A 23,451-nucleotide genomic window follows, 5' to 3' on the forward strand; every position below is an offset into this window, starting at 1 on the left:
GCAGGCCAAAACTGGTCCCCAGGCACCGTTCCCACTCTGCTGCAGAATCACACAACCAGTGGGTTCCTGAGCTGGGAGCCTTGAAGCAGTGAGTGCACGACTAAGGGACATGGAGAAGGACTGGGGGAGGCCAGGGTGGCACCCACTGCAGGAACGAGGCAGGCAGCCAGGAAGCCAGGCAGGCTCCAAATGAGTAACTGCAGACTCTTTCCTGCCGTGCCTGTCATCACGGGGAAAGGCAAGTGACTGCCTCTTTCTCTTTCCCCCCATCTTCTGCACCCCTGTTATTTCCGGCAGCGGCAGCCGGATGGGTGCTGAGGGGGGAGGGGGCGGGAAGGATTGGGCTACAGACTACTACTAGGGACTACTGGGACAGATTCCAGGAATCCAGGAAGGGACACCTCAGAACAGAATACACCAGGGAGGAATTGTTCCCCCCAAAAGGACATGGGGGAACAGGGAGCAGAGGGTGGCTGTGGCCCACTCCCCAAGCCTGGACTGGTGAGGCAAAGGCCACCTCCAGATGGGGAAGAGAGATCCCAGTTACTGCTTCCCAAGCCCTCAGGTGGCCTGCTCCTGCCCCTCAACTTCTGATATCCGCCACCACGTCCCTCCTAGCCTTCCCAGATAAGGGGACAGGTGAAAGGCTGTCTTCCCCATAAGATCCTTTAGGACTCTCAGGTGATGCCCCCTGTGCCTCAGAACACAACTGAACAAGCAGGAACAGTTAGTAAAAACACGGTCACACCTAACCTTGGCTGAATTTTTAAAGTTTTTGTTTGTCTTTGCTTTTTTCTATTTTCTGCTCCTTCTTCCACTTCTGAATTTGTTTTGTGCCTTCTGACAAGTAAGGAAGGGTGGGTCCCCCGGGGGAACAATTTTGAAAGAACAAAGGAGTAATTTTCATTGCAAAGAATCTGCAGGGAAACGATTCTCCCTTAGTCACCTGCTTCCTTCCTGGGAGCCAGAGGAGCGGGGAGGAGGCCCTGCCAATTACTCTTAATGCCTCAAGCCTGCCCAGGCCGCTAAAGAGGAGGGTTCTTGTGGACCACCCTCCAGAGCCGGAGGTGGGGGGGGGAGGAGGAAGCCCATTCCCAGCTGGGAGCCTTGATTCCCTGTCTCCTCTCCTCCCACCAGCCACCTGACGGGCCTGAGTGTCAGGTGGCGAAGTGGGGTCTGGCTCCCTCCTATTCCCCAGTCCTCACCACCTTCCTCTCAGTGCATTCTCAAGTAGCCAAGATTCCTGTCCTCAGAGAGAGCAGAACTTGAAAAGACCAAGAGACAAGCTTTAATGGTGGGACTTCAGTATCCTGCAGTTTGCTAGGTGGTGTGTGTGTGTGTGTGTGTGTGTGTGTGTGTGTGTGTTGAATGCGCAAAGGTTTATGAGAGCCAAAGCCCATGGATTTGTCATTCACATCAGGCACTCCTAGGACACTGCCAGCAGAGGTGACTCCCCAGAACTGGGACCCAATTCCACTATCCTGCTGGAGAACTGAGACTTGAGAAAGGGTGCTGTCAGGGTCACAAGGGGAGTCAAGGACAACTGGCTCCTGAGCCAAACCTGGCCCCCAGAAATGGAGATGGCAGAGGAGAAGCCTGGAGATTCTTCAAACATGTCATTGAAAGGCTGGGTCCAAACCCTAGAATAGCCAGGTCAGAGGCATCTCCACAGTGCGGGTATCTGGGGAAGGGCTGCTGTCCAGGCTCATCTGGAAGGAGGTAGAAATTGTGGGGAGTACAATAGCTCTCCAGATCCCTCTCCATCAGGAGGTGCTGCTGTCTTATCTACCTCTGTGTGCAGCACAGAGCCTGGCACACAGCAAGGGAGAGAGAGAGGGAGAGAAGGAGGGAAGCAAATGCTAGCACCCCAAATAAGCCTAAATCGAGGAGGGCCTGGGAGCTCATCCCTTCCAGGCTTTTCCCTGACTTCCCATAACTTCATGCCCCACCCCAGAAAGCCAGGGGCCGAGTTTCCCACGCTGTAAGAAGGGAAGCCTTGTTGGGTCTGCAGGGAACTCTGACGCACCTGCTAGTCGACCAGCGCCTGGAGTCGGGCCTCCTTCAAACAGCCTCGCCTGGGGCTGGGCGCCCAGGGACGCACCAACCCTCTCTGCCTCTCCACTGAACAGTCATCCCCTTATCAATACCCGCCATCCACCTTATCTCTGCCGCCAACGCCTCCAGCCTCGATCACAATGTCTCCAGCCCTGGGAAAGAGGACAAGGCAGCCACCCGCTCTGGGTCTGCAAGAAGACCTCCCGGGGCGCGGCGCCAGTGTACCTGAGCCTCATTCTAGGGACGAGTAAAATTGAGCCTGAGGACGCGCAGTGGACGCAGGCTGATCCGTTGTCACCCAGAGGCCGACTCGCCCGGTCTTGGAAGCGAGGCACCAGAAACAGGCGGCCCGAATCCAGGCCTTTCTCTGCACTTCAGTTTCCCGGGCTGTAAAACAAGGAAGGTGGGGCGGGGGGAGGGGGGGGGAGGAGGTCTTCAGCTTCATTTTAGGTAGGCTGCGCAGCCTGGTCGCGAGCACCGGGGACAGATCTTCCCTCCCCGCATGGGGGCGCTGCAACTTCGGCCCAGCCTCCCTCGGGAGGTGCCCGGGCAGGGGCGCGTGAGGGCGCGGACGTGCCATCCTCCCTAAAGCACGGCCCCCTCACTCCCTGGTCGTGAAGGGCCCGGAAGCCCAGCCGGTGCTAAGCGCGTCCTGCCAGGTCGCCTGGGCTCAGAGGTGGCACCGAGGATCCCAGCGTCGGGCCTCACTCGCGCTCTTGTTTCCCCTCGCTCTGCCTGTCCCGGCGAGGGATGAGTTGGGGCGATTGAAAATGAACCAAACCACGCGCCCCACCTGCGGGTCGCTTACGACCTAGGGCCCTACGCAGGCCGCAGGCCGCAGCCCGCAGCCTGGGGGATAAGAAGTGACCTGTCCTGTCTCATAGTCCGGCCCGCCCGCACCGGTCCTCCGACGCGCAGAAATGGGAAATGGGGAGGCTGGCAGGGAGACTTCCTGGAGGAGGTGGCTCTGAAGGTGGACGTGAAGAGCGTCCTGGGGTGGGGCTGAGGGGGCGTGTGGGAGTGGGAGATCTCAACCAGGCGCTTGGAAACGTTGTGATCTAAGCAGGGGAGGATGTGGCGTGTTGGGGTCTCAACACTCCCGAGGATGCGGCCCGAAGGGGTGAAGGCTTGTGAATCCCCGGCGACTGAGGAGGACTGACGTGGGTGATCCGCGGCGAGATCGCAGGGACACCCCACTGGCGGGGGAGCCCCCAGCCCCGCCCCACACCTGAGCGGCGGCCCCGCCCCTGCCGATCCATTGGCTAGACCCGCCGCCCGTCAGACGAGCCCCCGGGGCCCGCCTCCAGCCCCGAGCTGCGCCTCTTCGCGTTGGGGCCACCGCGGCAGCGCCACTCGGCCCGGCTCCCCGCCGTCGACCGCGCGGTGCTCAGCCCGCCCGCCCATTCCCGGCGCGGGGCCGCCTGTCGCGGGTTCAGGGCGGACCATGCGCCCGACTAGCCCGCCGCCGGCCCGCTGGCTATGCGTGCTGGCCAGCGTCCTCGCCTGCGCTCTCGGCCCCGCGGTGAGTGTCCGCCGGCCCCCCCCCCCACCCCCAGTCCCGGCCGCCGCGGGTGGAGTGGGGGGGACGGCGGGAGCCGGGCCGTCTGTGCGCACGTCTGTGTAAGGGGAATGGGGGCACGGAGCGCTGGGTCTCGCCTCCCAGCTCAGCCTCGGACTGGATCTAGACCCGAGGGATGGGATCTCGGTCGCGCCTAGTCCCTCCCAGCGCTGCTGGGAGCCCGCGCGGCGCGGTGATCTGAGACACCGGTGGAGGGGCGCCAGGAGAAAGCGTGCTCCCCAAACTTGCCTTCGGCGTCGTGGCTGCGTCGTGCGTGGGGAGAGGAAGTCAGTGGGTGCAAGGTTGGGGACTGTGGTCGATTGGAACGGAGGGCCCGGTAGACCGTGGGTGGAAGGGAGGGAGGCTGTGAGGGTCGTCGTTATGGGCTGTGCCCGGCTGGAGGTGTCTGCGGGGTGTTGTGTGTTACATGTAGGAGTGCCGTCCCAGCAGCAGACCCAGCGCTGGGAAGGGGCTTTGGGGATAAGGCGGCTGACTGGCAGGCCCTTCCTGTGCCCTCCCACTGAGCAGAGCTGAAAGGTAAGAGCCCGAGGTGGAAGGTGGTGGGCAGTGAGGGGTTGAGGGTGGTGTTTATCAGGAAGGGCCAGACTTGTGCATGGGGAAAGCTGAGCGAGGTGTGAACAGCCGAGAGGCACTGGCAACCTCTTCCTCCCACTCCTGGTTCATCCCCACGCAGGTATGTGTATGCCTCTGATGTGCGGCTGTGCCCTTGTGTGTGGCTGTGGGTGGCTCACCTGCAGGGCAGATCCTGGCTCAGGCAGGAGATGCCTGGATCATCTCCCTCTAAGATCAGGGAAGACCTCAAGACTCACTGAATCCACCTAAGCCCATTTTACAGATGGGCAAAATAAGTCCCAAAGACACCTGTTCCCCCCTAATCAGACCAGGACTGAGGTTGATATTCTCTCTTTCCCTACCCCAGGAATCTGGGGGAATCCGGGGTTGCTTCTTGAGGAATCTGGGGTTGCTGCTTAGTCAGAGCCTAAAACCCAAGTGGGTCCCAGGCGTGGCACCAGCTCCAGGTTGACTGCTGGGTGCGTAGAGTATATTGATCACCTACTCTCTTCTAGCCCATAATTGCCTCCCTTACCGTCACCTCCACCAAATCAGGAATCTCTGTGTTTCCATCTAGCTAATGTCTTGTACATCCTGGGGACGAGAAGCTCATTGCCTGTCCTGGGAGCAGAACTTAATAAATTGGTAGGAGCCTCCCCTCCTCCCATCGAGAGACATGAGACCCACCTCCTGAGCACTCAAAGCCCCACCTGCTTCTGGCCCTGAGGCCACAGCTCCACAGCCCTGGCACAAACTTAGAGCCCCTCAGTGTCCTGGAGCCTCCGGGCCTCGCCAACAGCCCTCTGGCTCTCCCAACTGGGCTGTGACCACTCAAATTCTCCTTGGATGAGCCAGGTTTCTTGGGACCACCACTGGTACCTCACTCCCCATCCTTGGAGGCTTCTCAGCCCAGGGGTGGAATACTTTCAGCAGGGCCTCCTGTCGTGCTAGGCCACATCTCCCCCCACCTCCTGAGGCAGTCCAAGCCTGCCTCCTCCAATGCCTACTGTTCCCTGTCCTTCCACATTTTATTCACTCAATACCCCACTCTATCACCTCTTCCAGACAGCCTTCCCTGATTGCTCCAGCCCACTCAGCCCTCCCCCCACTCTGACCCCACTCTTCAGCCCTACCCACCTCCCAGCCTGGGCTCTTCTGACCACCCCCATGGATCAAGGGCTGTGGTCTGTCATTTTTGCTGTCCCCCACAGCCCAGTGCAGGGCTGGGTCTGAAGAGGGAGGACAAGGAACCCACCCAGGACTAGGTGAGGGCCGCCTGGGATGAAGGGCTCCCCACATGCTTCTCCACTTGACACTCCTCCCCACCAGACAGCACTTTCTCCCTCACTGAATGGACACCAGGCAGTCCCGCTCCAGCCAGACTCAGGGTTGAGGGGGCTGATGTTATCAGAGTCATAAAATGGCAGCTGCAAAGTTCAGTTTAAAGACCCAAGGCCTTATCGCTCCTATTTATGGTGCCCTGACCTCAGTCAGGGAAGGGGAAATCTCTGAACAGGGAAGCAAAAAAAGGGAAAGAAAACGTCTAGTGTCTCAGAAGAGGAAGTCTGCCCCAAGGCCACCTGTCAGGCAGGCCTTCTACCGCCCCTACCCCCTGGACAGCAGACACGGGGCTCCTCAATGGTAGCAGAACTGGACAGGGCAATGCCCAGCCCAGGGACAAGGAGAGGGGTGTCAGAGGAGGAACAGACCCAGGTCCTTCCCTGGGAAGATTCTCAGGCTGGTCAGGGAGAGCAGAGCCAGTAAGCCAGGAGGAGGGCCCCGGGGCGTGAGGAACATCTCCCAGAACTGAGGCAAGAGTAGCTGAGAGAAGCAGTCAGGGAAGGCTCCCTGGAGGAGGCAAGACAATGCCCCAAAGATTTTCGCCACATGGGCCAACCTTCCACCAGAGACTATAAAGGAGCCTCTGTTGGCAGGACCAATGGGCCTGACCCCAGGAGGAAGAAGGTCCCAGGTTCCCCTCTGAGGCTGAGATGGCCCAGGGGTTTGGGGAAGGTTTGGCTCCTCTAATTCCTCTCTGAGGCAGTTGCTGGCCACCTGCTCCTGAAGGGCTGAGTCTGCCATAGGCATCCCGCCCTGGCCATCGGCTCCCAGCCTCTCCAGAGGCTGTCCACAGCTGACCAGTCTCCCTTGGCCCCCAGCTGACCACCCTGTGGGCTTCTGGGAACACGGCTACAGTGGGGTCAGGGCCTCCTCCTTGAGCAAAGTGACAACCTCAGGCCCGCCCAGGGCTCCTGGGGGACCGTGCTGAAGAGTGACCTCCTCCTCGAAGTTTCCAGCCTCCCGTCCTGGTGCTCTGAGTCTCAGCCTTCCCTGACATTTCTGGAGCACATGAGACCTGGTCCTCGCCCTACTCTGTGGCAATGGTCAGTTGACCTTGAGAACAAGCTGATCTCTGTGGAAGGGCCTCAGTTTGCTCATCACAAAAGGGAGGGTAGGAACGTTGGCCCCGACATAGGAGAAATGGGGCGAAAGGGCTGGGTTGGAGGCCAGCTGCACCCTGCAACCGGGGCGTAATTTTCCCTCTGAGCCTCAGGACTCTGTGGAAGGGGATTGGTCCTCCAGTCAGGACTTCCAGGATGCTCGAAGGACAAAGTGCCTTGTGAACTGAGATAGGCCATTTCTTCTCTTGATGCCCCAGCTCAGGAGCTCTGGGGACGGGGGTGGTCCTCATGAGGTAAGCCAGGCAATGTGGGGTTATGGCTCCAGGCCCAAATAGGTGACGAGTTGTCTCAGGGAAGGCTGGGTGGCAGGCACTGGGCCTCCTCGCACAGGGGGCAGCCTCGGTGGCAACCCAGCCTGTGTGAGCCTGCCACTCGCAGGGACCCCTCACTGCGGTCCCTCTGGCAGTGGATGCAGGAATGGGGCCAGGGGACTAGACGAAGTCCTGTCCCTTTCTCCCTGCTTTTGCTACTCAACCTCCCACGCTCTGCCCTCCCCAGTGTGACTTCCCACCACAAATGTATACTATGTGCCAAGTCTCACGCACACCTTAGATGTATTTCAGAAGTAATAGAGACACAGCTTAATGTCTCCACCACATGATGAGACTTTTTAGTCAAACCTTACTGTGAAGATTTTCAGATAGATTTTAAAAAGGAGAATAATAGCATGAGCATGGAAATACCCATTCCTTGGAGTGATGTCAGCAAAATGGCAGGATGGGAACTGCCCGTGCTCGTCCCCCCAACCCCTAGGTGTGACAGTTCGTATTTGCAATATTTCCCTTTCGCGGCTGAAGTATCTTAAAGTAAATTACAGACATGATGACCTTGTGCTGCAAATTGTCTTAAGATGCATCTCTAAAACCGAAGGACATTTTCCCATGTAACTATAATACCACCACCACAGCTAACAAAATGAACAGGCATTCCTGAATATCTTGTGTTCAAATATCTCCAAACAGTATTTAGTCAAGCACCCCAGTATCATCGAGGGGTTGGGTCTGATAGCGAGGAGCATTCCTGCCTGGGTTGTGACGAGCCTGGACAGCGAGCTGGGGGGTGGGTGGACATCCAGCCCTTCACTGGAACATGACCCAGACTTTATCTGCACTCCTTTCCTTGTGGTTCGTGATGTGAGGGTCCATATCTCTCAGGAAGTCCCTCCCGCCCCCGCTATCTGAAAAACAAGCTTTCTGCGCAATCTGTCATCAGAAGAGGGGAAGAGGTCACCAACTGACTCTGGAAGTCTCGCAGCCTCGTGGCTCAGCCCTCTGCATGGGGCCCCAACACCAATATCGCCCCACCCCCACCCCGGACACCACGGGTGTAAACTGAGTCCTCTTTCTCCAAGAGTCCCCAGGATGGCTTCCAAGAGGCAGAAGACTTAAACCTGAGTCCCTGCTGCTCCTGCCTCGCTGGCTATTGCCACGGTGGTCCTCTGCAAAGAAACTCTGAGAGGCTTTGTGCCCCTAAGTACACCTCACAAGAAGGGCCCTTAGGTGAGGCCAGGCTTAACCACAGGCCGAACATCTTTGCTTGTATTCTGATAATGAGAGCCCTTGTCCCGGGACCACCCTGCAATATGGAAAGTTCTTTCTTGCCCCAGGCCCAAACCTGCACCCCTGTGTCTCCCTCTCTGTCTTTACCACCGCGCCCCACACTACCACCCAGAGTTCAGCCTTTCCCAGGAGGAGGTATGGGTGGCAAAATTTGGATATTTAGAGGGGAGGCTTCAGACTATCAGTAAAAAAGATATAAAAATACATGGAGGGAGGGGTGCCTGGGTGGCTCAGTCAGTTGGGTGTCCAACTCTTGATTTCAGCTCAGGTTGTGATCCCAGAGTCATGGGATTGAGCCGTCAGACTCCAAGCTGAGCGGGAGCCTGCTTAAGATACTCTCTCTCCCTCTGCCCTTCTCCCCCGCTCAAACACTCTCTCTCTCTCTCTCTCTCTCTCTAAAATTAAAAAAAAAAAAAATTAAAAATGGGGGTGCCTGGGTGGTTCAGTGTCCAACTTCAGCTCAGGTCATGATCTCACAGCTTGTGAGTTTGAGCCCCGCGCCGGGCTCTGTGCTGACAGCTCGGAGTCTGGAGCCTGCTTCGGATTCTATGTCCCCCTCTCTTCTCTCTCTGCCCCTCCCCTACTCACACTCTGTCTCTCTCAAAAATAAATAAACATTGAAAATTTTTTTAAGTAAATAAATGATTTAAAAAAGTTTTTTAAATACAGGGAGGAGGAAGAAATCAGACTGCCGTGGGGGGCGGGGGTGCGGAATGCCCGACTCGAGACCTGCCTTCTGGTGGATACAGCTGCTGTCTGTCTGTCAGACTGCCTGGGGTTCTGCGGCGCTCGTCAAGGCTGTGGCGAGGCCGGGGTCCCCTCACAAGGCTGGCCTGGCATGTAGGGCTGGCGGGGCCTTTGACAACAACTGCTAACCTTGGTTGGCAGTCCCCTAGTGCCATTTATGTGTGACCCCGGACACAGCCCTGGGAGTGGACAGCGCTGTCATTTGTCCCCATTTTACAGACGAGGCGGGAAGACTCACCCAAGGTCTCCCAGCCAGGGAGTGGCCAGCAGTCTGATTCTGGAACCTGCGGACTTAACTGGGCCCTGCCATCTCACCAAGAGACGTTGCCTCTTCCCAAGCAGCTGTAGCATGCCCCGGGCTGCCCCGGGACGCAGGAGACATTTTTCAATTCATAAAATGTACAAATCTGAAGTGACATCCCGGGGAATTGTCACATACATATCTGAAGTGACGGCTCAGGCAATTGTCACCCATATGTTCACCCGTGTAGACACCGCTCAGATCAAGCTATTCCACATTCCCCATCACCCCAGGGGTCTCCCTCGAACCCCTTCCCAATAGGACAAGGCCTGATTTCAACTGCTTGGAGTGCCCTCTGCGAAGCTGGGAGTGGGTTTCTCCTCTTTTCCGCCTTCTGGATCGCATGACTTACCTTACCTTCCTGTGCCCCCACTTCCTCCCCTCTGCCCTTATCTCCTCCCCCTCCTCCTCCTCCCCCTCCTCCTCCTCCCCCTCCTCTTCCTCCCCCTCCTCCTCCTCCCCCTCCTCCTCCTCCCCCTCCTCCTTATCCTCCCCCCTTCCTCCTCCCCCTCCCCCTCCTCCTTCTCCTTCCTCTCCCCTTTGCCCCCATACACCCTCTCCATCTCCTTACCAATTCAAACACAAAAGCCAGAATGAAGGGCACAGCCTGGGAAGCTGGGTTGGAGTCCTGTGTGCCTTTGACCACACTGCTTTCTCTCTAGGTCCTCAGTTTCCTCCTGTGACTCTTTGTTGCCCCATTATTTCAATAGGGGGAGGAGGCTTAAATAACTCATGGGATGGTGAGGGGGGAATGGTAAATGAGACCACCACAGCTCTTTATTCTCCGTTCCCCAGTCCCCTACAACTTGGCGGGGGGGGGGGGGGGGGGGAGGGGGGGGGGAAGGGCCCTCCTTGACAAGTCTCAGAAACATGAACCATTCACGGTGACTCCTAGGGCTTGGTAATTCCCAGGAAGGAAGTGCTTTCTCTGGTCTTACCTAATCTAGCCTGCTGCACTTTTCACCCCTCTCAGAAACCAGCTGCCCCTCAGAGGGACTCCTGTTTCCCCACCATGCTGCTTCTGTCTCCCTTGGCTTCTCCCACCACAGTTCTCCGGCCCCAGATGAGGCCGGGAGTTCTGATTCCAGACAATAGCTGTGGGCTCAAGCTTCCCTTGAGGGATGGGTACGGCACCCACAAAACCTGAGTCAGCCCTCCACCCTGTCTTTCAGAGCCCCTAGTGTCTAACAGCCACAACTCCCAGCACCTACACCCTACCCCAGATCTCAGTGAGCCCCACATGCGGGAGAAAGCCCTCACGGTGGAGATAGAGAGAAAGGGACCCAAGTAAGCCGGCGGAATTAGCAAGACTTGGTTAATCCCTGCCCCCAACCAGAGACTCAGGATTCTCCTGCCAATTTCCAGTCCGTCACCTCCCACCTGCAGCCAGTACCATGGCAGGGGACATAAGAGGACTTGGAATGAAGGGAGGCTACAGACTGCCTCACCCTTGCCTGGGTCTCCTCTTCTGGGCTCAGGTACTCCTGTGATAGAGAAGGTGCTGGGGACTCGGTCGGGCCTGAAACTCTCACCTCAACCCACCCACAGGGTCAGGTGACTTTAAGCCCACTTGGAGCTCAGCCCAGCACAGGAATTGGTGAGGGCTTGAGAGAAAGCCCTGTTTTCTCCTCTCCACGCGGGGCCTCAGGAGACAAGGTGGGAAATGTAGGCAGTAGTCGAAATAAGGAGGGACTTGAATGCCAGTTTTGAAGTGTGGGCTTTGACTGCTAGGCTTTGGGGACCCTGAGGTTCAGGTGGTGGTGCTGAAAACTAGTACACTGGCCCAGGCAGGTACTGGAGGCCTGGCCCCTGCCTGTATCCCACAGCTTGTCTCCTGATGCCTCAGGACCCCTTGCTGCAGTCACCCCAGGCTTTTGCAACCTTGCGTGGATTAGACATTTTCATACCTTCATACTAGAATCAGTAGGCTTGGCTGTATCTGGCTGGGAATTTTCCAACTCCGCGTGTCTGCAGTCCAGAGGGATAATGAGGATGTTTAGCATAGGGAAATAAGTGGAAGAGGAAGTTCAAAGTCTGCCTGAATTCCTCAATGATAAGGACTACAGGGAGCTGCCCTGGCCCTGTCCCCCAAAGGGCAATGGTAGACCAGATGGCCCAAAGCAAGGCCATGGAGAGGAATTGATGCAGTCCAGACTAGTGGTCAGAGATATAGGTCCTATCTAGGAATGTGCATTTGCTAGGTGACCTCAGATCCCTCTTTGGGTCTCTCTTTCCCCTACCCTTCTTCAGATGGGCTCTAGCATTCAACCAAGCTGTGGTAGAGACAGAGCTCATCTTCCAGACCATGCTTACTTTATTCAGAGATACCCCAGGCTCCTAGGTTATCCCAGGGCCTCCTGCCCCTGCTCTGCAAACTGCCTCTCAGGAAAGGCTTTATGGCTGTGCTGATGGGCGGTGCAGGCAGACTTGGCTAGAGAAGCTGACCTGATAGCCTTCCAAGGTCAGAAGCTACTAGGAACCCTATGATGCCCTCAGTAATTTTGAAGAAGAATTATCTCTTGGTAAACAGCATGGCCACAGTTCTGGCTTAAGAGGACCCAGTAAATGAGGGCATCCATTGTCCTGTCCTCAGAGCACTAGTCTGGACTCTCTTGGTTACAGGGATAGAAAACTCAACTGATTCTAGAAATAAAGATAGACATTGACTCATGTTGTTGGAAGCAGGGCTACTTTCAGACATGGCTGCATCCAGGGACTTAGATGATGTCAAGAGGATCCAGTTTTTCTCTATCTCTTTATTCAGGCTTTACCCGTGTGGCTTTCATCATTGTGTTCCACAACAACACAAGAAAAAACAAGATGGTGACAATAGTTCCAGCCCCTGCACCCTTTGAGGTTTCCAGTCTAGTGGGAAATCAAAATCCAAAGCCCCAGGAATGAGCCTGCTGGCTCTGAACAGCCTGACTGGGGCCATGTGCCAGGCACTAAGGCCAGGAAAGCTCTGACGGGCTCAAGTCTGATCACATGTTGATTTCTTAGCAGAGGGTTCATCAGAACCCCAAGAACTAGGGGTGGGGAAGGAGGTGGTTTCCCCGATAGAGATGAGGACGTGGCACCAGAGGAGGGTAAAGGATGGTAGGAAAGCAGCAACAAGAAATGTTTACTACCATCCATCCTGCGTTCATGTTGTGGGGGGAGCGGAGGGGAGAAGGGGCAGAAGGCAGAACGAACCCTGTTGCTGGAGCTGGGAAGGCACTTTGGGGAGAAGCATGCTCCAGGCAAGCAAGACAGCCCAAGAGTGGGACACGAGCCCATCCCCAGGTTCTTCTTCCAGAGGCCACCCCTGGGGTCCTTTGGCCACCCCTCTTCCCATGCCTGAACATCACGAGCCAGCCACAGATCTCTTGAGATAGAGCATCTTGAGTGTTTCAGTTTCAGTAATGCTTTTGAACAGGAAGGGAAGCATGGGACCCCCAAAGAGGGACCACTGCACATTTCCTTAAAGTCTCATATATTTTCTTTTAAACAGTTATACAAAAAACAACAACAACAACAACAACAACAAACATATATCCTGCTACATAATAGACCTTTGTTACTCTCCATATGCCAAGTTTTAAAGACTTAACCAGCTAATGCCTTTACCCCAATTAGATGATAAAGTTAAAGGTCCAAGATGGAACCCGGTGGGCCTTCCAGGCCATGGCACATGGGTGAGCGAGGTCTAAGTGCTAGGGAGTCTGAAGGCATCCTGGACAAGGACATCCTCCCTTGGGCTAGGCCAGCAGTGGTGCTTAGCTGCATATGGGAAGGTTGGACGGTGAGGACCTCTGTGACAGTGAGGCTCCACCAAGGCCTCCACAAGGGATGAGAGAGTATTAAGTGGAAGGGACTCAGCTGCACAGCTTCTTGGGCACTGAGTTGTCCAGCTTCAGCTTGGACCCCCTTCCTCTATAGCAATGGAGAGCTCCCTGGCACCTGGAATGCTTATCCCTCCAGGGGATCACCTTACTTAGAACAATGGTCAAAGTCACACCCTTGGTAGCAGGCCAGATGGGGATACACTTAAGGAAAGAAATGCTTTCCCCCATAGCCCCACTGCAACAAGGCTTTGAGTCAGCAGGGGAGTTGGTAGAGGCCCGTTTGGCCTACAAGGAAACTGAGGGAGGTAAGGACCTTGTCCCAGGCCAGAAGGAACAAGTTGGAAGAGACACTGAGAGTCTCTGATTCTGGAGCTGCCTTGCTGAACAAGACTGTTGGGGACTATGGCATTCTCTTCCCTGGGCAAAGATGAGGAAACCGATGTGGGGTTGCAGCCACTTCCCTAAAGCCAAACAGACCAGCGGAAGCTTCTACCAGCTCAGTGGTTCCTCCATGGAGGCCTTCACCTGCCCTTGCCCACCCAGTGGTTCCCAAGACCTGTTTTGTTTTTTTTTCTATCTGTTCCTGGGCAGCCATCACCCCTGCTCACCTGTTGGCCCCAATGCCAATGCCTGCCCACCCCCCATGCCTTCACACAGGTCTGGTTCCATCCCTGATCCCCTCGTAGGGTGCAGGAAAGGGGAGGGGAGAGGCATGGGCTTTCCCATCACTTCTCCCCACCTCCCAGAGGCAGGAGTAGGGACAGAGGAGGTTTGGTGGGTTGGCAAGACAACCTAGAGGGGCCTCCCTTATTTCCTGAAACCTCCCTTCCTTCATTAGATCTGATATGGCTTAAATTGTTTAGAAGCTAAGAAGAAGGCAGGTGATGTGTGGGTAAAGAGGGCCAGTGTCCCCTTCCCAGCCTGGTGACCCAGGAGACCGAGCACAGGCTCCTGGAACGAGGGCAGAGGCTGGAAGATGCAGCCAGACTCCTGGATTCCTCCCAGGCCTGGCTCCAGGGACCAACTCCTCATAACCAGGTAGCACTAGCTGAGCCCCACTCATCCGCAGAGTCTGAGGCAAGCACTGAGGTCTCCCCACCCAGGCTGGAGGGGAGCAGAGTCCAGAGGGCCAGCTCTGAGCTCTACAGAGAGGTGCCAGAGGGGTGCCACCCACAAAAAGACTAAGTTTTTACAGCTGCAGCACTATTGGATCCGCCAGGAAGCCATGACAGGGGCCCTCAAGGCAGACCCAGCTTTGGGGACTGTGGTCAAGAGTTCTGGATCCAATCCAGGTCAGGGTTGGGTTTTAGTCTGGGGTTGGGACTGGGGTTCCATCTGGAAGCTGGGTCGGTCAAGTGACAGGCCTTGTTGGGTCTCATGCTCCTGGAGTCTGTGGATGAGAGGTAGGCCGTGGATGAGGCTGACGGGTCCCCCCTCCCCCTGTCTCTGTTCCCCAGGGCACCCGGGCAACCATCCTGCAGCAGGAGGAATGTTACTATCTGCAGCTGATCGAGGTGCAGCACAAGCAGTGCCTGGAGGAGGCCCAGCTGGAGAATGACACGGCAGGTGAGGCCCAGCAGGAAGAGAGGGCCGCGGACCTCCAGAGAGCCCTGCTTCTCCTCACCCCGTGAGCCCAGATCCAGGGTACATGCCTCCCACACGCATCAGTTGGGAATGGCACCACGGAGCTGCTGGGGGTGAGGAGAGGACGCCGAGAGAAGCTGGGGGGCCAGGAAGCGAGAAGTCCTAACAGGCCTCTCTGGTCCCATCATCTGCCCCTGGTCTGGAAGCGTCCTGCTGTTAGCCCAGGAGAACACACTACATGGGGGGTGCTGAGGCCCAGCTTCTTCCTCCCAACCCCAAGCTCTGCACCCAGAGGTGCCACCACACACACGCGTCCCTCCCCATCCCAACCCACCTTCAGCAGGCCAGAGGAACCACCCCGCTCATTGTGCCGCCAATGAGACAAGTCTCAGTCAGACTCAGAGGCTGAGCACATGCGGGCCCGGCTCCCCCTGCTCAGGGGGTGTGGGAGAGCTCCAGCCTGGTAGTGCGAGGGCGTGAAGGGCGGTGCCAGAGGCACCCTCAAGCCAACGCTGCCCAGCTGCCCAGAGCCAGCAAGGCCATCACATCAGATGACGCCTCCCTAGCCCGGGCGCCCCACACTTGGCACAACAGCCTGGGGAAGGAATGGGAGGGCTTCCAGAGGCCTTCCTTTGCAAGGTGCCCTCAGGCCAGATTCTGAAGGGTGGGCAGGATGTGGAGAAGCCGAGAGGCTGCGAAGGTGGGAAGGTGGGAGGCGCCTAGGCAGACTTCCCCTGGGGACTGGGGGTGGGTGTGGCTCGAGGCTCACTGAGGGCAGAGAAGGGCTGGAGCCGCCTGCTCCGGGCCTCCCTGCCAGGTCACCCCCCTGAGGCCAAACTTGCAGTTATGTAACAGCCTTGCTCAGGAGCAGGGAACATCTTTATATCTCCCAGGCTCCCCCGTCTCCTGTCACCTCTCTGAGACTGACAGTTATGCAACCCTTCCTGGATCCCTCCTTCTTGGCCCTGGTGCCCAGAATCTCTGCTTCCTACACCGTGAGTGAGTGCGTGCAGCCTCATGGATGGACTTTGCCTCCCCAGCTCTTGAGGAAGGACAGACTCCTGTCTCCTGAGGCCTTAAGACTGAGACCTGGGTGAGGGGTGGCCTGACCGTCCACTGACCATCCACTGCCTATGCCTATGCACCCCTCCCCACCCTCCAGGTGGGAGAGGCAGGAGACACCGCGGACCGTCCTCAGCAAACCCCAACAGTAGGATCTGGGGGTGCACGTAGCCCAGAGAGGCCCTGACCCCGGATCTAGGCCCCATTGCACTGCCTCCTAGGCCCCAAGGGTAAGCCACCCTCGTGATCCAGGTGAGGTAATTGCTGGCACAGGGTGCCTGTCCGCTGCCAGCATCCTGTCACCAGGAAGACAGCCTGGGATCCAGAGGAGGGCAAGTGAGTCTGCCCATGACCTTGTGTGGGTGGGGTTCTGTGCGTGTTCGTGCACATCCAGATGCGTGCTCCTGGCCCACGGCCGTCCGGAGCGGTCTCTGTGTCTGGGGTCTGTAAGCTCTATGTCTGACTCTGAGTGTCTTTGTGTGTTGTCTGTGTGTGATCATGGATGTATGAGTGTGAATATCTGCGGTGTGCCCGGTCATGTCTATGCATGTGTGTTTGTGACTTGTGCGTGTCTCTCTGTGCCTTTGTTTGCTGGGGTCTGTCCTTCCATGTGCAAGTAAGCATGCATGTGTGTATATTTGCACGCATGACTGTGGTTCTGTGTGACTGGGAGTGCTTGTCTGTGTGTGTCTGTCGGTGCACACATATCTATAAAATGGCACAGTGGAAGCCCCCACCCTGCCTCGCCACCCCCGCCCCAGTCTCCAGGCTGTCTTTCTTGTTGAGGTGGCAGTCCCTTTCTTGTGGAGGTGACACACACAGCCAACAAGAGCCCTGTTTCTCTGTGGGCCTGGGGACACGTGTGGTGGGGCCTGTGGGGCCTCTCTGGGTCAGGCACACAGAGAATACTCCTGAGGCCCAACCCAGGACAACAGGCTCTCCAGATAGCCAGCATTTTTTTTTTTTTCTGATTTAAAACAACTTGTTTAAGTTTATTTATTTAATTAGAGAGAGCAAGTGAGCATGAGTGGGAGAGGGGCAGACAAAGAGGGAGAGAGGGAGAATCCACACTGTCAGTGCAGAGCCCGACTGGGGCCCAAACTCACTAACAGTGAGATCGTGACCTGAGCCGATGTCAAGAGTTGGATGCTTAACCGACTGAGCCACCCAGTGCTCTAGCATTTTCTTGGCTGTTACTCCCTTCTCAGCTTCCTGACCCTGCTGCCTCCTCCAGGAAGCTTCCCTGACCACATGCCTCTAATGGACTTTCTTCCCAGGGTTCCCTGCCATGTCCACTGGCCTGCACCCCAGGACAGTTTGCAGCCCAGTCCTGGTGGTGTTGAGATTCCTTGAGGCCAAGTGCAGCCCCCCACCCAAGGGCAACACCCAGTCTCCCTCTCCCTGTGCCACTTGTGGTGAAGCAGAGCTCAGGGCCAGAGACCCAGCTCTGAAACTGCTCTCTGACTATGCTGCAGCTCAAGATCCAGAGAGCTCTAAGTCTGGTGAGGACACAGACACAATAACTGGCCTATAAAACAAGGTGTGCCCAGCATTGTCAGAGAGGGCTGAACAGAGTCCAGCAGAGCAAAATTCCCCAAGAAATGGGCATCGAGCCCTTCAGAAGAAGAGGAGCGCAAGAGGTTTGCTGGAGAGGGAGCGTATGAACATGTGAACAGGCTGCACCATTCACCAGCAACGTGACCTTGGGCTTAGTTACCGAATTGCTCCCTGCCTCAGTTACTCATCTGTAAAATGGGAGGGTTAAATAAATAAGTTATGTATTTAAAGAGGGTAGAACAGTGCCTCGCACATACAAAGGCTACATAAGTATTTGTTGATATTATTAATAGGGTCTTGAACCGCTAGCAGGATTTACCTGGCATGATGAGCCCCTACATGGCCTCCAGAGAGGCTGGCACAGGAGCAGAGGAGGGACCGGGAATCAGAAGAAGGCCACGGAAGCGTCATGACAGAGTGGACAAAAGGGCTTGGGGCCCTCAAGGAAGGGAGGCTGTGTTCTCTGGCAGGGCCAGAGTCGATCTGGGTGTTCTCAGGGAACGGATCAGAGAACGGATCCAGGTGTTCTCAGCCTTCAGCCATAGGTGCTACCTGGCTGCTGCAGCCCCGGAAGGTACCCCTCCCCAGGGCCACCCACCCCAGCACTCAGAGTCCCGAGGCTCTTTCCTACGTGGCGACATCCTTTCACCTCCTCTCTCTCCCCAGGCCCCCTTCTTGAGAACTTAGGAACCTTCGGACCTGGGCAGGGCTGGGCTTGGCTGAGCTGGCATTGACTTTGGCTCAGGGGTTGGGTTTCCCAAGGAAATCTATGGGACTGGCAGGGTTGCAAAGAAACAATTAAACCTCCCTCAGGGAAGGGGTTCCAGGGGAGTTCCAGTCCCTCAGGGGCACCCAGACCCTGAACAGGCAAAACCATGCATCTGCCAATTCAAGCAGCCCCCTAGGGACTCCACTGTGCACCCTTTGCTAGCCAGCCCTCGAGACTAATACGTACATGGTGGGAAACACGGCCTGCAGTGCAGGGATTTCTTTGAACTCCCGTCCTGGACACCACCACCCCACAGCACAAGTCACAATTTGACGGAGTTAGGGGCATCTATGTTGCTTTTGAGTTCTATGAAGACTCCTCAAGAACTAGCCAACCCCCAATATACCCATCGTCCCATCACACCCAACACCTCCTTTTATAACAAATATTTTCTAATGTCTCCTTTCCTATACAATGAAATTCAGGACATGTGCCTTCATTTTTTTTTTTTTTAATGAAGTTCTGGTTGTAAAAGGAACATAAAAAGGAAAGTGATTTATAATAAAATACTATGTACATATTCAGGCACAATCACACTAAAAGATAAGAAGACACAGTTTGAAGGTTGTCCCTATAAACTCTGGGAATGCAGTAGCTATAGATATAGATTGATACATACAGCAGTTGCTTCACTGACTCAGGTTCACGGGCAACATTGCTGTCGGTGATTTTCCAAAACCTTGAACAACTCTTAATAATGTTCAGCATTTGAGAAAGCACAATCTTCTCTCCCTTTACTCAGTTGCATTTCGGGAAAACCCCATGTATGTTAAGCCTCTGCGGTAAGTGCCTTGTGTTTAGATGTGAGATGGAGGAAGAGTCTAGACTCCAGCCATTACAAAAGAGTTTCACCTGCACAAAGGCCCAGTGGCTCGTCTGAGAGTCTTGCAGAATACTCCGCTTACAGAATATCTCCCTGGCACAGACCCATCAAATGCCAGGTGAGGCCTCCAATCTCTGCAACAAACAAAACCCCACCACTGTTCAAAACACCCCCAGGGGGCACTCCAGCCCTCACTGAGGACTGTGGAGCTGTAGTGATGCCTCCTCCCCACTCCCTGTCAGGACAGGCCCTTTACAGCCTGGGCAGGGTGATGCCACCCACCCCTCTCAGACTGAAGGCTCCTCTAGGTGGGAGCCTGGAGGGAGAAGAAGAGTGGGTGCCTGTGGACTCAGGCCTCAAGCCTGGAGGCACTTGGTGGCCATGCTGACCTCTGCGTCCTCTGCCTTCACCCCTCAGGCTGCAGCAAGATGTGGGACAACCTCACCTGCTGGCCAGCCACCCCTCCGGGCCAGGTGGTCGTCTTGGACTGCCCCCTCATTTATAAGTTCTTCTCTCCAGTTCAAGGTAAGAGCCTTGGGTGGAAGCAAGGGAGCCGGGGCAGCACAAGTGATGCCAGCTGGAGTGGGTACTCACCTGTCAAGGAAGTGAGAAGGCAAACGGGAAGGGGTCAAGGGGGTGAGCAATTGGGGGTGCGGGAGGAGCTTTGTGGAAGAGGATGTGCCAGAACTAGGTCTTTGAAGGATTCGTGGGATTTGATTAGCTCTTCACGTAAAAGATAAACACGTGGGAAGGGCTCGCTAAATATTTGCTCAGCAGTTGATAACCAGTTGCCTGACAGATACAGGACTAATTATGGCTCCCATGTTCCCCATTGTCTTGGGCTGGTCATGATTCAGTCTTTCACTGCCTGGAGCCGATGACCTTTTGGGCTTTGCTTACACACCTTGTCATGTTTGTTTGTTTGTTTGTTTGTTTGTTTTTTTATTTTGAGAGACAGCGAACGTGAGCAGGGGAGGGGCAGAGAAAGGAAGAGAGAATCCCAAGCGGGCTCTGTGCTGTCAGCACAGGGCCTGACACAGAGCTCGATCCCACAACTGTGAGACCATGACCTGAGCTGAAATCAAGAGTCTGACACTTAACCGAATGAGCCACCCAGGTGCCCCACACCTTATCATATTTTTAAATGAATGTTCCCATAGAAGGCAGAAAAGAAGAGGGGCCTCTTTAGGACCTGGGCTTTCTTGTTACTGATTAACCAAAGAACCTTCCCTGCATATATTCAGCCATTCTTTCATTCAGTGAATATTTATTAAACATCTACTAGCATGACAAGCATGGGCTAGACAAACACAGCATGAAAACAGCCATGCTATCTGCCCACAGGGACCTAACGTTCTGGTTGAAGAGACATTTAGCAAGAGAACAAACACGTGTCATAAATGGTAAGAAGTGCCAGGAGGGAGAAGGGGGTGAGGCACAACATTAAGGCAGGTGTTCACGGATGGACGGGCTCGCCGAGGGGGTGCTACTGCAGCTTCCGTCTGAGGACCCGGAGGCCGGAAAGATCCTGGGCTGGGGGATCATTGAGAGGGAGAATCAGCAGCCTGTGGGATGGGCACTAAGGCAATGCAGTGGAGGCCAGGGCGGCTGGAGCAGAGAGCGCTCAGGGGAGGGAGGAGAGGAAAGAGACAGGTGGCAGGAGCCAGACCGTGCTGGCCCTGAGCACTGACTGAGGACTTGGGATTTTTTCCTAAGTTCACTGAGAAGCCACTGGAGGCCTGAAGCCAGTAACTGACATAGTCCAATTTAGGTTGAGGTTTTTAACCAGTAATTCAGATTTTTCATGAGAAGGAGGGATTCTGGTAGTGCAGTGGGAAGACCCATTCACAGGGCAGCTGAAAAGTGGTAATCGTTTGGACTTAGAGTGTGGGTGGCAGAGGAGAGAAGTGGGCAACTTGCCCATGAAGGGTGTGCCAGGCTCGTGGTGGGGAGGGAGAGATCCAGCATGCCCCTCTGGGGTTTAAGCTTGATGAGCTGAGACACTCACCAAGGACTAAGGGAGAAAAAAAAAGAAGACTAAGGGAGGAGCAGGTCTGGAGTGGAGAGGATCCCAGGGAGGAGCCAGTCCGGAATGGGGAGGATCCCAGGGAGGAGCAGGTCTGGAGTGGGGAGGATCCTCCTTTGGAGGAGCAAGTCCAGAGGGGGAGGACCCGAGGGAGGAGCAGGTCTGGAGGGAGAAGCATTAATGAAGAGCAGGACCCAGAGTAGAATTCAGAGGGGGCGCCTGGGTGGCTCAGTTGGTTAAGCCTCCAGCTCTTGATTTCAGCTCAGGTCATGATCTCACAGTTTGTGAGATCGAGCCCTACGTTAGGCTCTGTGCTGACAGCTGGAGCCTGCTTGGGATTCTCTCTCCCCCTCTCTCTCTGCCCCTCCCCTGCTCATGCTCTGTCTCCTCTCTCTCTCTCTCCTAAATAAGCATTAAAAAAAAATCTTTCAAAGAATTCAGAGACTGAACAGAAAGACTCTTGGGCATCTCTTACGTCAGGTGGCCTTTCCCTCTCTGGACCTGTTTTCCTGTTTGTAAAATGGGGACAGGAGGTGGGCCAAAGGGACTCTTTGGGGCAGGCTGGTTTTTCCCCCCAGGGCTCCGTGTTGTGACCTTGGCAGTCAGTGGACGAGAGATGTCAGTGCCCTCCCTGGGGAGTCTGGGAGCAGTCACAGATGTGCCGTACTCCAGGCCAGCCCCCACCTAGCCCAGCTCTCCAGCGGAACCCGGCACCTGGGTAGGTAGGCGAGGAGCTCCTCTGGCAGCTCTCAGGTGTCCAATCGGCAGAGGCTGCAACCAGCCTTCTCTCAGATTCCCTGGAAGTGCCTGCTACTTGTGTTCCTCCCTGACACTCTGCTAATTGCATTCCTCCTGACGGCATTTCCTTCTGTCCCTGCTGGAATTATCAAGGCAGCAACTTCACATAAGAATCTGGACTGCAGCCCACCATCTGGCTAACCCTGAGGCTGCCAGCCTCCATGGGGCCCACATGGTGCCTTTGTGCAGAGGAGAAAAAGGTAGCCCTTCCTCAGGCAGAGTCAGCCTGTCACCAGAACCCACCTAATGACAAGTTGAATATGAAACAGATTGCAGCCCCCACCATTTATCAGCCAGATGCCCTTGTGCAGTGAACAACCTGCACAGCTGTACTTGGTGCCTTAGCCTCCGAAAATGATGGAGAGAAACAGGAGACTAAGTTAGAGGCTGAAAATGTAAGGGAAAGAGGTGTGTTTTCCTGGGAAGAAGGTGTAAGCCAGTGACCTTAAACTCCAAAGAGGGAAGTTTGAGAGAAAGGCAAATGTGAAGCAGGAATAATACCACCCCTAACTCTAGTCCCTTTGGGTGACAGGACTGAGGAAGGAGTGTCCTCCCTGGAAGGGTTGGAAGGGACCTAGTTCTACAGGAAGGCTGAAGACACCTGAAGAGGACAAAGACTGTAGAGTTAGAAAGAAGTCATCTCCCGGGCTGGGTAAACATCCCAGGGGAGGAGTGCCGGCCAGGCAAGGGATTGCTCATCCAGGGACCAAAATGTTTGTGGGGACCTGATCCTTTAATGCGTGGTCTGTATGTCTTTCGTCTGTGGTGTTTTTACCTTTAAATATTTGAAAAGACATTTTTTAAGAGTGAAAACTAGGATCGCTAATTTGGTGGAGAAAATTCAACACAGGCTGCTAACTGTGTCTCTGGGGTCTACGGGACACCTCCTCTCCCCGCCTCACCACCTGCGCTGTGAAGCCATAGATAAGAGAGTTGTGATGCCAACCTAAGACGTTTGCCCCGGTTGACTGGGACAGGATACCACTGACAGGATTTTAGCAGGAGAGCACCACGGTCACATAGAGGATTTAGAACAATCTCTCCAACTCTCTCGGGTTGGGAGTGGGTTAGCGGGGACAGGAAAGCAGGGAGAGCCATCAGGAGGCTCCTACCTAATTCCGGGGAGATAAGGTGCTGGTGGTGGTGAGGAAGGGAGGCTGGGGCAGGACTCGTGGCTGAGGTGAGGTGGGGGGGCGCGGAAAGAGGGCAGTGGGAAGGAAACGAGTGCCCGATTTCTACCTCTAGTCACTGAGCCGTGCTTTTCACATGGAGGGCCCAGGGAAGAGTGGAGGGGTGGCTGTGACTTCTTTTCATGACATGGTGAACAGGAAGAGACTCCTTCCTGCATATCACCCTCTACACACGCAAGTTCTGCTGGTTCCCAGGGCCGGACTGGGCTGCGTCTTGGGGTCCCATGGTGGCCACCTTTGAGATCTCCTCAGGAAGAGTTCCCTTTGAGACCTGGGCCCCAGTCCCAGGGCTCTTCAAAGAGGCCACCCAACCTTGAAGATGTCCCCCTATCCCCTGCCTTCCCCCCAATACCCAGGGCGGCCAGGGTTCCAGGGGACAGGGTGGCCCTTCAGCCGCTCTGGAAGTTCAGAAAGGTGCAGTCAGGCTAACCCAGGTCTGTATCCCAAGCCTGCTGCTTCCTTGCTGTGTGACCACGGGCAGGTCACCTCTCTCAGCCTTGGCATCCCCCTCTTTGAGTGGAACTAATAATAGCTCCTAATCACTAGCTTTAACACAGTACCGT

General features: G+C 55.6%; 1 protein-coding gene across 5 annotated transcripts in view; it reads left to right on the forward strand.

The window, feature by feature from the left end:
- Positions 1–3,359: 3,359 nt before the first annotated feature.
- VIPR1 (vasoactive intestinal peptide receptor 1) overlaps positions 3,360–23,451 on the forward strand; it is a 33,470-nt gene continuing 13,378 nt past the window's right edge. For 2 of the 5 annotated variants that reach the window (XM_058729567.1, XM_058729568.1), the window contains exons 1-3: positions 3,360–3,577; positions 14,537–14,645; positions 19,292–19,399. In XM_058729567.1, coding sequence (XP_058585550.1) covers positions 3,500–3,577; positions 14,537–14,645; positions 19,292–19,399 — 295 coding nt within the window. In that variant the 5' untranslated portion in view covers positions 3,360–3,499. Of the gene's footprint in view, positions 3,578–3,970; positions 4,151–14,536; positions 14,646–19,291; positions 19,400–19,830; positions 20,278–23,451 lie in introns of those variants that run through there. The other 3 variants (XM_058729571.1, XM_058729570.1, XM_058729572.1) reach the window with 3 other exon arrangements.

This window comes from Neofelis nebulosa, chromosome 5, assembly GCF_028018385.1.
Source record: "Neofelis nebulosa isolate mNeoNeb1 chromosome 5, mNeoNeb1.pri, whole genome shotgun sequence".
Lineage (NCBI taxonomy): Eukaryota > Metazoa > Chordata > Mammalia > Carnivora > Felidae > Neofelis > Neofelis nebulosa.